This window comes from Trichechus manatus, unplaced genomic scaffold (genome assembly GCF_000243295.1).
Source record: "Trichechus manatus latirostris isolate Lorelei unplaced genomic scaffold, TriManLat1.0 scaffold00079, whole genome shotgun sequence".
NCBI lineage: Eukaryota > Metazoa > Chordata > Mammalia > Sirenia > Trichechidae > Trichechus > Trichechus manatus.
In genome coordinates, this window is record NW_004444015.1 from 12,516,527 (window position 1) to 12,531,056 (window position 14,530).

Here is a 14,530-nt window from a genome sequence, read left to right on the forward strand (position 1 = left end):
TCCAGGTGTTCTCCCCTAGGCAACCAGGCCTGGCACAGTGGGGATTGGGTACCTCCCAGGGTGTTTACTCTGATGCCTTTGGCTTCTTCCTTGATGGCTTCTCTCTCTCTCTTTTTATCATGTACTTTCTTCAGTGTGTGGCCTACCATGCAACTCAGAGATGGTGGTCGGATTGCTTCTGTAGTGGCAAGTACTGACTTTAAGCCCATTCTCTTCTTCAGAGTTTGTTGACCTTTGAAGATGTGGCCCTGAATTTTTCCCAGGAAGAATGGGAGTTATTGGACCCCACTCAGAAGGCCCTCTACAACAATGTGATGCAGGAGAACTATGAGACTGTCATCTCTCTGGGTAAAGATTTACTCTTCCTTTCGTTGTTGTTGTTGTTAGGTGCTGTCGAGTCAGTTCTGACTCATAACGACCCTTTGTACAACAGAACGAAGCACTGCCCGGTCTTGTGCCATGCTCACAGTCGATGCTATGCTTAAGTCTATCATTGCAGCCACTGTGTCAATCCATCTCGTTGAGGGTCTTCCTCTCTTTCACTGACCCTCTACTTTACCAAGCATGATGTCCTTCTCTAGGGACTGGTCCCTGCTGATAACATGTCTAAAGTATGTGAGATGAAGTCTTACCGTCCTCGCTTCTGAGGAGCATGCTGGCTGAACTTCTTCCAAGACAGATTTGTTCATTCTTCTGGCAGTCCATGGTATATTCAGTATTCTCTGCCAACACCATAATTAGAAGGCATCTGTTCTTCGGTCTTCCTTATTCATTGTCCAGCTTTCACATGCATATAAGGCCGTTGAAAATACCATGACTTAGGTCAGGTGCACTGTCTTAGTCATCTAGTGCTGTTATAACAGAGATACCACAAGTGGATGGCTTCAACAAAGAGAAGTTTATTCTCTCACAGTCCAGTAGGCTAGAAGTCTGAATTCAGGGCAGCAGCTCCAGGGGAAGGCTTTCTCTCTCTGTTGGCTCTGGAGGAAGGTCCTTGTTATCAGTCTTCCCCTGGTCCTGAAGCGTCTCAGCACGGGAACATTAGGTCCAAAGGACACACTCTGCTCCCAGCACTGCTTTCTTGGTGGTATGAGGTCCCCATGTGTCTCTGCTGGCTTCTCTCTTTTATATCTCAAAAGAGATTGGCTTAAGACACTATCTAATCTTGTATACCTCATCAGTATAACTGCCACTAATCCATCTTATTACATCATAGGGATAGAGTTTACAACACATAAGGAAATCACTTCAGATTACAGAATGGTACACAATCATACAATACTGGGACTCATGACCCAGCCAAGTTGACAGACATTTTTTGGGGACACAATTCAATCCATGACACGCACCTTAGTCCTCAAAGTGACATCTTGGCTTTTTAACACTTTCAAGAGTTCTTTTGCAACAGATTTGCCCAATGTGATATGTTGTTTGATTTCTTGACTGCTACTTCCGTGGACATTGATTGGGTATCCAAGTAAAATGAAATCCTTGACAATTTTAATATTTTCTCCATTTATCATGATGTTGCTTATTGGTCTAGTTGTGAGGATTTTTGTTTTCTTTATGGTGAGGTGTAATCTATACTGAAGGCTGTATTCTTTGATCTTCATCAGTAAGTGCTTCACGTCAGGGTTATGTCATCTGTGTATCACAGGAGGTTAATGAGTCTTCCTCCAACCCTGATGCCACGTTCTTCTTCATGTGGTCCAGCTTCTCGGATTTATTTGCTCAGCATACAGATTGAATAAGTATGGTAAAAGGATTCAACCCTGATGCACACCTTTCCTGATTTTAAACCACGCAGTATCCCCTTGTTCTGTTCAAACGACTGCCTCTTGGTCTATGTACAGGTTCCTCATGAGCACAATTAAGTGTTCTGGAATTCCCATTCTTTGCAATGTTATCAATAATTTGTTATGATCCACACAGTCGCATGCCTTTGCATAGTCAGTAACACACAGGTAAACATCTTTATGGTATTCTCTGCTTTCAGCCAAGATCCATCTGACTGTTATTTCCTCAGTTGACAGAGAATGCATCTCAGTTTACAGAGAATGTGAATTGTAGATTCACATGAGAGAGTCCCACTGTTTCAATAGCTGATTTGTTCTCAACTTTATGGTGTGGAGGAAGGGAAGGATGTATCCAGATCACCTAGAGAGCTTTTCCCAAATACACATGCCTCACTTCCTTATCCTAAATAGAATTCTTACTGTATCCCTTGCTTCCAACTGCCCTGTAAACCTGCTCTTCCCATGTCTTTCCCATCTCTGTAAAAGGCACCACCATTCACCTAATTGCTCAGACCAGAAACCTCATAGATATCCTTTTTTCCAGTCTTTTGTCATACCTCACAACCAATCCCTCAGCAAGACCTCTTAACTCTACCATCACAATATATTCTGAATCCAATCATGTCTGAAACTCTCCCACTGTTACCTTCCTAGTCTAAGTCACTGTCATTTCCATCCCAGGTCTACATCAATAGCTTTGTATGTATTTCAATAGCTTTGTAACTGAAGTCCCTCTGCCCCCACTATCAACCTCTTAGTCTGTTTTCTGCAGCCAAAGTGATCCTTTTTTTAGTTCTATTTATTTTGTTGTTGCTGTTATTGAGAATATGCACATCAAAACATACACCAGTTCAACAGTTTCTACATGTACAATTCAGTGACATTAATCACATTCTTCAAGTTGTGCAACCATTCTCACCCTTCTTCTCTGAGTTGTTCCTTCCTATTAACATAAACTCACTGCCCCCTAAGGTTCATTTCTAATCTCTCGAGTTGCTGTTGTCAATTTGATCCCATATAGATAGTTCTTAAAAGAGCATAATGCGCAGGGCAGACATTTTTCACTAGTTAAGCTAACCTATTGTTTGGTTTTAAGAAGACTTCAGGGGATATTTTTGGTTTAAGGTTTAAAGATGATCTCAGGGCAATAGTTTCAGAGGTTCATCCAGCTTCTGTGGCTCCAGGAAGTCTGGAGTCCATGAGAATTTAAAATTCTGTTGTACTTTTCCCCCCTTTTGATCAGGATTCATCTATAGAATCTTTGATCAAAACGTTTAGTAATGGTGGCCGGGCACCATCCAGTTCTTCTGGTCTCATGGCAGAGGAGGCAGTTGTTCATGGAGATGATTAGCCATACCTTCCATATCCTCCTCCTATTCCTGACTCTGCTTCTTTCTCTGTTGCTGCAGGCAAATAGAGACCAATTGTTGTGCCTTGGATGGCCACTTGCAAGCTGTTAAGACCCCAGGCAGTAAGCCACAAACTACAAGGTAGAACAGAAGCACTAAACACATTATTAGGCCAATTAACTGGGATGTCCCATGAAACTAGGATCCTAAACCTCCAAACCAAGGAACCAAATCCCGTGAGGTGTTTTGTTGTACATAAGCAGCCTCAGCAACTACTCTTTTTTTGTCATCATTGTAAATATATCTATCTCACAGCTTTTGCCAATTCAACTTTTTACAGGTGTACAACTTATTTACAGCGCTTACAATAATCAGCTGTGCAACCTTACCCTTAATCAAAGTGAGGTCATACAAAATTTGTCCTTTTGTGATTGACTTATTTCACTTGGCATAATGTCTTCAAGCTCCATGCATACTGTAGCATGTATCAAGACTTTATTTCTCCTACTGGCTGTGTAGTATTCCATTGTATGGATATATGTACCACATTTTGTTTATCCATTCATCTGTTGATGGGCATTTAGATTGTTTCCACCGTTTGGTTACTGTGAATAGTGCTGCAGTGAACATTGGTGTACAAGACTGACTTTCTGCTTTCAAGTCTTTTGGGTATATCTGTAGAAGTGGAATTTCTGGGTCATATGGTAGTTCTATTTTTAGTTTTTTGAGGAACCATAGTTATCTTTTAAAGATATAATCAGATGTATGGTATTTCCCTGCTTCAAACCCTGCCATGACTTCTCATCACATTCAGAATAAAATATAAATTTCTTCCCAAGACCCACAGGACTACATGAAGTGGCCCCTACTTCCCTTTCTACCCTCCTCTCCTCCATTCTCTCCCATGCTGAGTCCTGTTTAGCCACACTGGCTTTCTTAAACTGTTTCTTGAACTTGCCAAACTCATTTCTTCCTTCCCACTTCCTCTGCCTGGTGCACTTTTGCACCACCTCTTCGTATCACTAAATGTTCTCTCTTCTTTCAGGTTGTTGTTTGAATATCACTTTCTCATAGAGACCTTCCACAACCACCTTATTATCTAAAATAGCGTCACTCCCAAACTGTTCTATTACCCTTCTTTAGTTTCTTCAAAACATGTATCACTTCCTGATGTTTTATTCATTACTTTATTTCTTTGTTATCTGACTCTCCCAATAGAGTGCAAGTACCACAAGAACAGAGGATTCTATCTTATTGACTGCTATATTCCCAGCACCTACAGCAGTGTTTAGTCCACAGTAGGCATACAATACATATTTATTTATTTATTGTTTTTTTAATACATATTTATTGAATGCCTGAGTGATGAATAATTCCCTCCACCTGGAGACCTATAGGAAACCCTGGTTGCATAGTGATTAAGAGCTATGGCTGCTAACTAAAAGGTCGGCAGTTTGAATCCGCCAGGCGCTCCTTGGAAACTGTATGGGGCAGTTCTACTCTGTCCTATAGGGTTGCTTTGAGTCGGAATCGACTCGATGGCAACAGGTTTTTTTTTTTTTTTTTTTTAGAGAACTGTATATTGAAAAACTAACTGTATCAAGTGATTCTGGTTGGTCCCCTCTGGTTCAGTGTGAACCAGTGAACTATAAAAATATTAGAATTATGTCCTAGTCCAGTACCTTGTGCTTAAGCACTAAATAAAAATTAATTATTACGGGAACCAGTTGGTCATGTGTTACCCAAGTCAGAGACCTTCAGACTGGCTCCACTGGACCCATGCCATCCAGGACAGGGATGAATCCTCTCAAAGAGTTAATCAGACCAGATTACATTCCCTGCAACTTCTGGAGCTTAGTTCCTCTTTGGTTGAACATAGGGTATTCCTGGTATCAGAAGAGGGGAAACTTGAAGTGAATTTCCCTTCCTCATATCCTTTTCATCTATCCACCTTAGGTTTATTTCTTAGTTCCCTCAATTGCATATCCACCCACAATGACTGTAGAATATAATCCAGATATTGGATCCAAGATTCTACTCATCTAACCATTTGGAGTGTCTTAGTTATCTAGTGCTGCTATAACAGGAATACCATAAGTGGGTGGCTTTAACAAACAGAAATTTATTTTCTCACACTTTAGGAGGCTAGAAGTCTGAAATCAGGGCACCAGCTCTAGGGGAATGTTCTCTCTGTCTTTGTCAGCTCTGGGGGAATGTCCTTGTCTCTTTTCAGCTTCTGTTCCTTGGCTCCCTGGTGATCTTCGTGTGGCTTGGCATCTATCTTCCCCCATCTCTGCTTGCTTCTCTATGCCTAATCTCTTTTTATATCTCAAAAGATAATTGGCTTAAAACATACCCTACACTGGTAAGGCCTCTTAACATAACAAAGAAAACCATTCCCAAATGGGATTATAGTCACAGGTATAAGGGTTAGTGTTTACAACACATATTTTGAGGAGACACAATTCAGTCCATAACATGAATTAAAACAAAAACGTGTAAAAGCATCATTCACTCCCCCTGAAATAGTCTGGGAACTACTGGACCAATTAATTTAGGATGGCTATTCATGACCTCAAGATTTTGTTATCAGAACATTAAATTTCCACCCCAAACCTAAAATGATCTGTTTAGAGCAAGGGAAGAGCCATGGATCCAAAGTCTGTAAGTGTTCAAAGATAATATTGCATAGTTTTCTACGGGTAAGTGGGAAGAGGTAAAATACTCCTTGATAGGAACCTTTACAGGGGCTTAGAATTTTACAATTCTAGTCCTGTATTTGTTTTCATTGAAGTTTTATTGAGGTAATTGTAGATTCACATGCAGATTTAAAATATAATACATAGAGACCCATGTACACTTTACCCAGTTTCCTCTAATGGTAGCATAATATCACAACCAGGATATTCAAATTGATATAATCCTCCAATCTTATTTAGATTTTCCCAGTTTTACTTGTACTCATTTGTGCATGTATTATGAATTTAGTCTGTAGAATTTTAACACCTGTATCCACCACCACAATCAAGATACTGAACTGTCCCATTACCACAAGCATCCCTCCTGGTGCTCTTCCATAACCACATGTACTTCCCTTCTACACACCCCTTCCATTCCTGTCACTAACCCATTCCAACAACTAATATTTTCTGTATTTCTAAAATTTTTACCATTTTAAAAATGTTACATAAATGGAATCACAGAATGGGTAACCTTTTGGGGTTGGCTTTTTTCATTCAGTGTAATTTCCTGGAGATTCATCCAAGTTGCTACAAGTATCAATAGTTCATTCCTTTTCATTGCTGAGTAGTATTCCATAGTATAGATGTAACACAGATTGTTTAAAGATTCACTCCTTGAAGGATATCTTTGCTATCTTAGTTTTTGGCTGTTATGAATAAAGTTGCTATGAACATTTGTGTACAGTTTTTATGTAAACAAGCTTTTCATTTCTCTGGGATAAATACACAAGAGTTCACTTGCTTGTACATATGGTAATTGCGTCTTAGTTTTATAAGAAAGTGCCAAACTGTTTTCCAGAGTGTCTTATCTTCTTAAATTCTCATCATCAATGTATGAGTGATCCAGTTTTTCCACAACCTGGTCAACATTTTATATCTGTCTTTTTGATTATAACCATCCTAGTTGGAGCCCTGTTGGTTCAGTGGTTAAGAGCTCGCCTGTTTACCAAAAGGTTGGCAGTTTGAATCCATCATCCGCTCCTTGGAAACCCAATGGAGCAGTTCTATTTTGTCCTATAGGGTCACTATGAGTCTAAACTCAACGGCAAAAGGTTTGGTTTTTTGTTTTGTTTCGTTTTTTTGGTTAGTGGGTGTGAAGTGGTAGCTCATTATGTTTTTGATTTGCTCTTCCCTGATGGCAAATGATGTTCTACATTTTTTCACATGCTCATTTGCCACCTGTATATCCTTTCCAGTGAAATGTCTTTTGACAAGTTTGTTTGTATTTTACTATTGAGTTTTGAGAGTTTTAAAATATATTTTAGGTATTACTCCTTTGTCAGATTTGTGTTTTGGATATAGTTTCTCCCAGTAGATTTTTTTTCATCTTTTCATGGGCTTCTGCAGAGCAAAAATCTTGAATTTTGATGAGGCCCAAGTTTTAATCTTCTCCTATATAGACCTTGCTTTTGGTGTCAAGCCTAAGAATTCTGTGCCTAGATCTAGATCTAAAGATTGTCTCCTATGTTTTTTTCCTAAAAGTTTTGTAGTTTTACATTTTACATTTAAGTCAGTGATCCGTTTTGAGTTAATTATTATATAAGATGTAAGGTTTAGGTTATGGTACTTTTTTATTTTTGGCCTGTGGATATCCAATTGTCCAGCACCATTTGTTGAAAAGGGTATCGTTTCTCAATTGAATTACTTTTGCACTTTTGACAAAGATCAGTTGGGCATATTTGTGTGCATCTGTTCCTGAGTTCTCTATTCTTTTCCGTTGATCTATGTGTTTATCGCTTCATCAGTACCGCACTGTTTTGATTATTGTAGGTATAAAATAAGCCTTAATGTCAGGAAGAGTGGTGCTTGCCAGTTTATCCTTTGTCAAGATCGGTTTAGCTATTTTAGGACTGGTGCCTTTTCATATAGAGGAGCCCTGTTGGCACAGTGGTTAAAGTGTTTGACTGCTAACTGAAAGGTGGGTGGTTGGAACCCACCAGCCACTCCATGGGAGAAAGATGTGGCAGTCTGCTTCCGTAAAGATTTACAGCCTTGGAAACCCTGTGGAGCAGTTCTTTTCATATAAATTTCAGAATAAGCTTATCTATGTCTACAGGAAACTTGTGTTTTGGTAGGAATTACATTAAATCTATCTGTCAAATTAAGAATTGACATCTTTACTATGTTGCCTTCCAATCCATGAGCCCAGTATGATTCTCCATTTGTTTAGGTCTTCTTTGATTTACTTCGTCAGCTTTTAAAAATTTTAAGCATACAGATCCTCTACATGTTTTGTTAAAAGTATGCCTAAGCATTTCATTTTTATTTAAGCGATTATAAATAGTATTACATTTTTAATATCAGTTTCCACACGTTCATTGTTTGTATGCAGGAATGCCAATGATTTTTATGTTTGAATATTGTATCCTGTGATCTTACTGAACTTATTTATTAGTTCTAGGAGTTTTTAGTAATTTTTTGGAATTTTCTCCATAGACAGTCACATTATCTGCAATGCCTTTTATTTCTTCTGCTTGCTGCATTGCAGTGGTTCAGACTTCCAGTACTCACCTTGTTCCTAATCTTAGCAGTTAATCTGTTCAGTATTTCCATGTTACATATGATGTTATCTCTACTTTTTTTTCTAATATTCCTTATCAAGTTGGTATAATTCCCTCTGTTCCTAACTTGCTGATAGATTTTTATTATGAATGGATATGGAATTTTGTGAAATGTTTTTTCTACATAAATCGATATGAACATATTATTTTTCCTCTTTAGCTTGTTGATATAGTGGATTATGTTGATTGATTTTCAAATGTTGAACCAGCCTTATATTTCTGCAATAAACCCCACTTGGTCATGGCATATAATTCTTCTTATACATTTTTTTTTTCGTTTTGCCAGTATGTTGTTGATGCTTTTTCCATCTAAGTTAATGTGAGATATTGGTCTGTAGTTTTCTTTTTTGGTACTGTCTTTGTCTGGTTTCCCTATAAGGGTGATACTATATTGAATATACCACGGACTGCCAAAAGAATGAACAAATCTGACTTGGAAGAAGTACAGCCAGAACACTCTTTGGAAGCGAGGATGGCAAATCTTCATCTCACAAAGTTTGGACATGTTATCAGGAGGGATCAGTCCCTGGACAAGGACATCATGATTGGTAAAGTAGAGGGTCAGCAAAAAAAAGGAAGACCCTCAATGAGATGGATTGACACAGTGGCTACAACAATGGGCTCAAGCATAACAATGATCATGAGGATGGCGCAGGACCGGGCAGTGTTTCGTTCTGTTGTACATAGGGTCGCTATGAGTCAGAACTGGCTGGATGGCTCCTGACAAGAACAACAAGGAGTCCCTGGGTGGTACAAATGGTTAATTCATTCAGCTGCTAACCAGATGTTGTCAGAGGGACTCTATTTGGTTCGAGGGAGAATGAGCCTTCCTGGGCTGCCTTCTATTACTAGGTGGAGGTTGGGAAATACTGGACCTGGGTCACCTTCTTTTGGGTGCTGTTATGTTGTTCCTCCAGTCATGGAGTTCCAACTCAGGTTGTCTAATTCTTGCCACTTTTCAGAGTTCTCCTTTTGTTGTCTCTGATGTTATTCTCTGGGTTTGTAGTTGTGCTTAGCTGGAAAGAGTAGGGAGAAACAGTTCTATACCATTTTTCCAGAACAGACCAGAAATCTTTTGTTCCTGTATTTTTTTAATCAATCATCGCTGAATATTCTCTCCATTCCTGTGGTTTTCTTGCTCTGGGATACAAATGACTGATTCTTCTGTTTATTCCAACAGGATTAAAGCTCAAAAGTGACACTGGAAATGATCAGCCTATGTCTCCTTCTGAGTTAGAAATACAAGCACCAGGAGGCAAAGTATCAAAAAAAGCCAGAGTGAAAGTTCCCCAGAAAACAACAGGCACAGAAAATCATGGTGGTACATACAGGGTAAGGAAACGGCATCAAAATTTTCCAGGGAAGAAAAGAAAGAAACATTCAACATATAAACAAGAGCTGCCAAAATGTATGGATCTTCACAGGAAAGGCCACTCAGGGGAGAAAACTTTTAAATGTCAGGAATGTGGAAAAAGCTTCAGAGTGAGCTCTGACCTTATTAAGCACCAGAGAATTCACACTGAAGAGAAACCCTATAAATGTCAACAATGTGATAGGAGATTTAGATGGAGTTCAGATCTTAATAAACACCTAATGACACACCAAGGAATAAAACCACATAAATGTTCATGGTGTGGGAAAAGCTTCAGTCATAACACAAATCTCCACACACATCAAAGAATCCACACAGGAGAGAAACCCTTTAAATGTCATGAATGTGGAAAAAGATTCATTCAGAACTCCCATCTTATTAAACACCAGAGAACCCACACAGGTGAGCAGCCCTACACTTGTAGCATATGCAAGAGAAACTTCAGCAGGCGGTCAAGCCTTCTTAGACACCAGAAACTCCACAGGGCAACGGAAGTTTGTCCCGTGTCCCCAGTCTGAATAAAGTCACTATATGGATCTGGCCCTAGACAGGATGAAAGAGTATAAAGTCATAAATCACCAATGATAGGAATCTCATCAATGGGAAATTTGGGAGGTACCAGTGCCATGCTTCCCTGAAAGGAATCCAAGTTGTCTGTCTTGTCCAGTGTTATATCTTCAGTGCCTAGCACAAATTGACACATAGGGAGTACTTTATAAATAAAAGAATGAAAATATGTCAAGTATATCTATTTATCATTGCTACCTATTTATTTATCTCTGGTTACTTGGAGCTTTCCCAGGCTCAGTGATCTACCTTCTTCAGGTATCAGGTGCTTGGCAAATATATGATGGCCGTGAGTCCTGGTCTCATTCGTTATTAGTAGAGATGGAAGAGAAGTATATAGGTCTCCAAAAGGAGAGAATTACTTAGCTGGGGAGTGCTTTTATGGCTATCATTCTATCTGCATGAACATCTAAGCCCAGCATGTAGGGAGCTTTACCCTGGTACAGGAAGAGAGGATTTAATGTGTGCTCCAGGAGAAGCACCTCCACTCTAGTTGCTATTCCTCTCGGCAGCCACTACAGCAATGTCTTCTGTCCAGCAATTCTAAGCATCAGGGGCCTGAATGCCAATACAGACCTTTGGACCTTGCAAGCACAAAACATCTGTCCTCCTGCTGATCCTTTCAACATTGACAAAACCTTCCTCTAGAAGGGGCCTTAGAAATCTGGCTTGATCAGTGGGTACCAAGCTGGTACTCAGAAAAGGCTGTTTGTGAGCTGTTAAGAGGCATGCCAAGAAAAAAAATGAGTTCTTAACCCAAGTAAAGTTGGGATCAGTGCATTAGATAAAGTCAGTGTTTCTTTACTGGAGGACTCCTCAGAGCATTTATATGTAGCTGCACAATGTGAAACTAAAGGGGTCAAGGAAGAGGGATATGACCATGTGGTGTTTTCTAGCATTGTTTAGCTACAGGAGCCTTTTTGGTGAGTGTGTGCATGTGTGTGTGTGTGTGTGACATAACATCTCTGAGAACAGTGTTGTGCAACACCAGTTTGGGAAACACTGACCTAGTTAAACCTTTCACCATTATAGGAACCTGAGGCCCAGAGAGGTTACCTGATGTGGTAGAACAAAAATGAGGTCTCACATCCGCAGACTCACAATTAAATGCCCTTTTCTCCACACTACATGGCTTCTAGGGTAGGAGAAGAGGCATCATCATTAGACATACTAGGAAGCTAAAGACTAAGAACTTAAGGCCGGACATTGGTGGCAGAGCAAAAGTTGTTGTTGAGTGCCATCAAGTCAATTTCCATTCACTGTGACCCCATGTGACAGAGTAGAACTACCTCATAGGATTTCCTAGGCTATAATCTTCATGGAAACAGATCGCCAGGTCTTTCTCCTGCAGGGTCACTGAGTGGGTTTGAACCAGCAGCCTTTCAGTTAGCAACCGACTACTTAACCATTGTGCAACCAGTGCTTCTTAGAGCAAGAATAACCCAAAAAAAGCAAACTTGTTGCCATCGAGTGGATTCCAACTCACAGTGACCCTATAGGACAAAGTAGAACCACCTGATAAGGTTTCTAAGGAGTGGCTGGTGGATTTGAGCTGCCGACCTTTTGGTTAGCAGCCGTAGCTCTTAACCACTGTGCCACTAGGGCTCCAGAGCAGAAGTAGAACCCATGTATTCCCTTTCCAGGAGATGAGGTGGAGAAATCTCTCTCCCCAGGGCCTTTCCAGAGGGATTCACTTCTTCAAGGTCAAAGCAACCAATTCTGTTTGGAATCTTCTCCTGTATCTAGTAGAGAATCCAAGTGCTTTCGCAAGAAGAGTCTCAATAGCTTCCAACAGCTGCTATAGGAAAGAGTAGATAGGACGGATTCAGTTCTGACTGATCTCTAGACTGGACCACGGCTTCCCCAACAGTGTGTAGTGAAGAACCAGTGTTGTTTCTTAATTTGCTTAACTTCCAATCTGTTGCAGACCGATATTTTTGTAAAATGCAATAAAATGAATTACTAGAAAAGTGGAATAAACAAGCCAAAGACACACAAAATGCATGCCCAATTATTTTTATTGTTAAACAACCATCAAACAACTGTCAAATTCGTACAAAAGTTTCTAAATGCTTCCTCTCGATTTCTGTATTTATTTTTTTGTGGACCAGTAGCAAACAGTTCATGGACCAACACTGGCCCGAGGCTCACGCTCTGAATAACACTGCGTAGACTCAAGTGGAGTTTCAGGCCCCCTTTAAGTAAATGTGTTATACTAGGTAAAAAAGCAGAGAAGCTGGGGACCAAACACGTTTTCAAAAAAAAACAAAAAAACTGATATTAGCCAAGGTCCTATTTGGTTTGACCAATCATACATTATAATGGTATATTTGGCAAGTGAAACAGAAGTTATATACATTAATAAAAGGACCTGAAATGTTATATTGACCAAAAGGGTCATAGGTTTTAGAAATTAAGAAAAACTGTTCTAGAAGGCCCTGAAATTGAAGAATGAGCAGAACAATCCAATGTCTAAGTCTTTTTGCCATTTCTCAGGCTATTACAAAGACACACAGACTCTGGATCTCAGAACAACCACGTACATACACACACACACACCATACAATACATCTAAGATAGTTGTATAAATAAATTTTCATCATCAAAAATGGAAGAACACAATCAGATTGAGAGATGTGGCTAGCTAGCATTGCTCCATAGAAATGTTAACACTGGGTTGGTATTTGTTTATAAAATTGGAAAACTTTGAATGTGTCCTTTAGTTAAAAGAACACTTCAAGCAATTATTATTTAGAGTTTAAAATCACCTTATTTTCTTTTCATGCTGGTGTGCCCACACATCAGGTTTGGTACATCAGTAAGACGATCTGGTGTACATAGCAAAGGGTGTGCAGTGTAAGGATCGCAAAATGAACAACGTACATCATAAGAACTGGGAGCAAATTACCAGGCGTGTTGTCCAGGTGCCTCTGGGAGGGCTCAAACGGCCAATATTTTGGCTAGTAGTCAAGGGCCTAACTATTTGCACCACCCAGGGACACCCTTGGTGCTAAGATAGGGGAAATCAACTTCCTACAGAAGGTGTCACTCTACTTTGTGTGAATTCATTTGGCAGCACCCTGGATAGCTGAGATCACACCACCATTCAAAGGACATTTGACTTAAAAATTTATGGGAGGACTAAATCAAAGGAGCCAGAAGTGTGCTGCCTACATGTGAGATTTGACAAAGTCCTAGAAAATAGGGACTGGCAAAATGGCACTCCACTTTTACAAAGCAGCCCACCCCTGTTACAATAGCTTTTAGCTTCAAAGATTGTTTTGACATGTTCTACCCAGGCATCATTCCCAGGAGGCATAAAGAGCAGGTATCATGGGTCCCATCTGAGAGATCAGTATTTGAGGCATATACCAGGAAGTGATTGCCTTAAGATGTGCTGGGAGAAAAGCCGGAAGAGGATTGTTGTTTCCTGGTTTGTAGTTCAGTTACTCCATCACTGTTTGTCATAGTCATCTAGTGCTGCTATAACAGAAATACCACAAGTGGATGGCTTTAACAAACAGAAATTTATTCTCTCACAGTCTAGTAGGCTAGAAGTCCGAATTCAGGGTGCCAGCTCCAGGGAATTCTCTGTCGGCTCTGGAGGAAGGTCCTTGTCATCAGTCTTCCCCAGTCGAGGAGCTTCTCAACGCAGGGACCCTGGGTGCAAAGGATGTGCTCTGCTTCCAGCGCTGCTTTCTTGGTGGTATGAGGTCCCCGTGTCTCTCTGCTTGTTTCTCTCTTTTATATCTTGAAAGAGATTGGCTTAAGACACAACCTAATCTTGTAGATGGAGTCCTGCCTCATTAACATAACTGCCGCTAATCCCACCTCAGCAACATCATAGAGATAGGATTTACAACACACAGGAAAATCACATCAGATGACAAAATGGTGGACAGTCACACAATACTGGGAATCATGGCCTAGCCAAGTTGACAGACATTTTGGGGTGACACAATTCAATCCATGATACTGTTCAAATGCAAGGACTCCAGTAAGGAAGAAAATTCTCATCCATGTGGTTGTGGAACAAGATTTTGATGTCAGGGCTCCTGACTGGCTAGTCAGTACCCATTCTTCCCTTTCACTCTTCTCTGAGCTCAGTGTCATCTCTGAGGCCTGCAGCTCCCCAGTACCTGCA

At 40.2% G+C, this 14,530-nt stretch overlaps 1 protein-coding gene across 1 annotated transcript; it reads left to right on the plus strand.

Moving 5' to 3' along the window:
- Nucleotides 1-40: 40 nt before the first annotated feature.
- On the plus strand, nucleotides 41-10,830 carry LOC101356646 (zinc finger protein 75D). Its single transcript, XM_023735491.1, has 2 exons — nucleotides 41-348; nucleotides 9,628-10,830. Exons 1-2 carry the CDS (start codon nucleotides 315-317, stop codon nucleotides 10,335-10,337), a joined length of 744 nt encoding a protein of 247 aa, XP_023591259.1. The 5' UTR covers nucleotides 41-314; the 3' UTR covers nucleotides 10,338-10,830.
- The last annotated feature ends 3,700 nt before the right edge of the window (nucleotides 10,831-14,530 follow it).

Excerpts from the sequence above, each read along its gene's own strand:
- LOC101356646 (XM_023735491.1), top strand. The coding sequence starts at position 315 with ATGCAGGAGAACTATGAGACTGTCATCTCTCTGG. Across the intron at positions 349-9,627 it reads TGAGACTGTCATCTCTCTGG|GATTAAAGCTCAAAAGTGAC; the intron begins GTAAAGATTTAC and ends TTATTCCAACAG.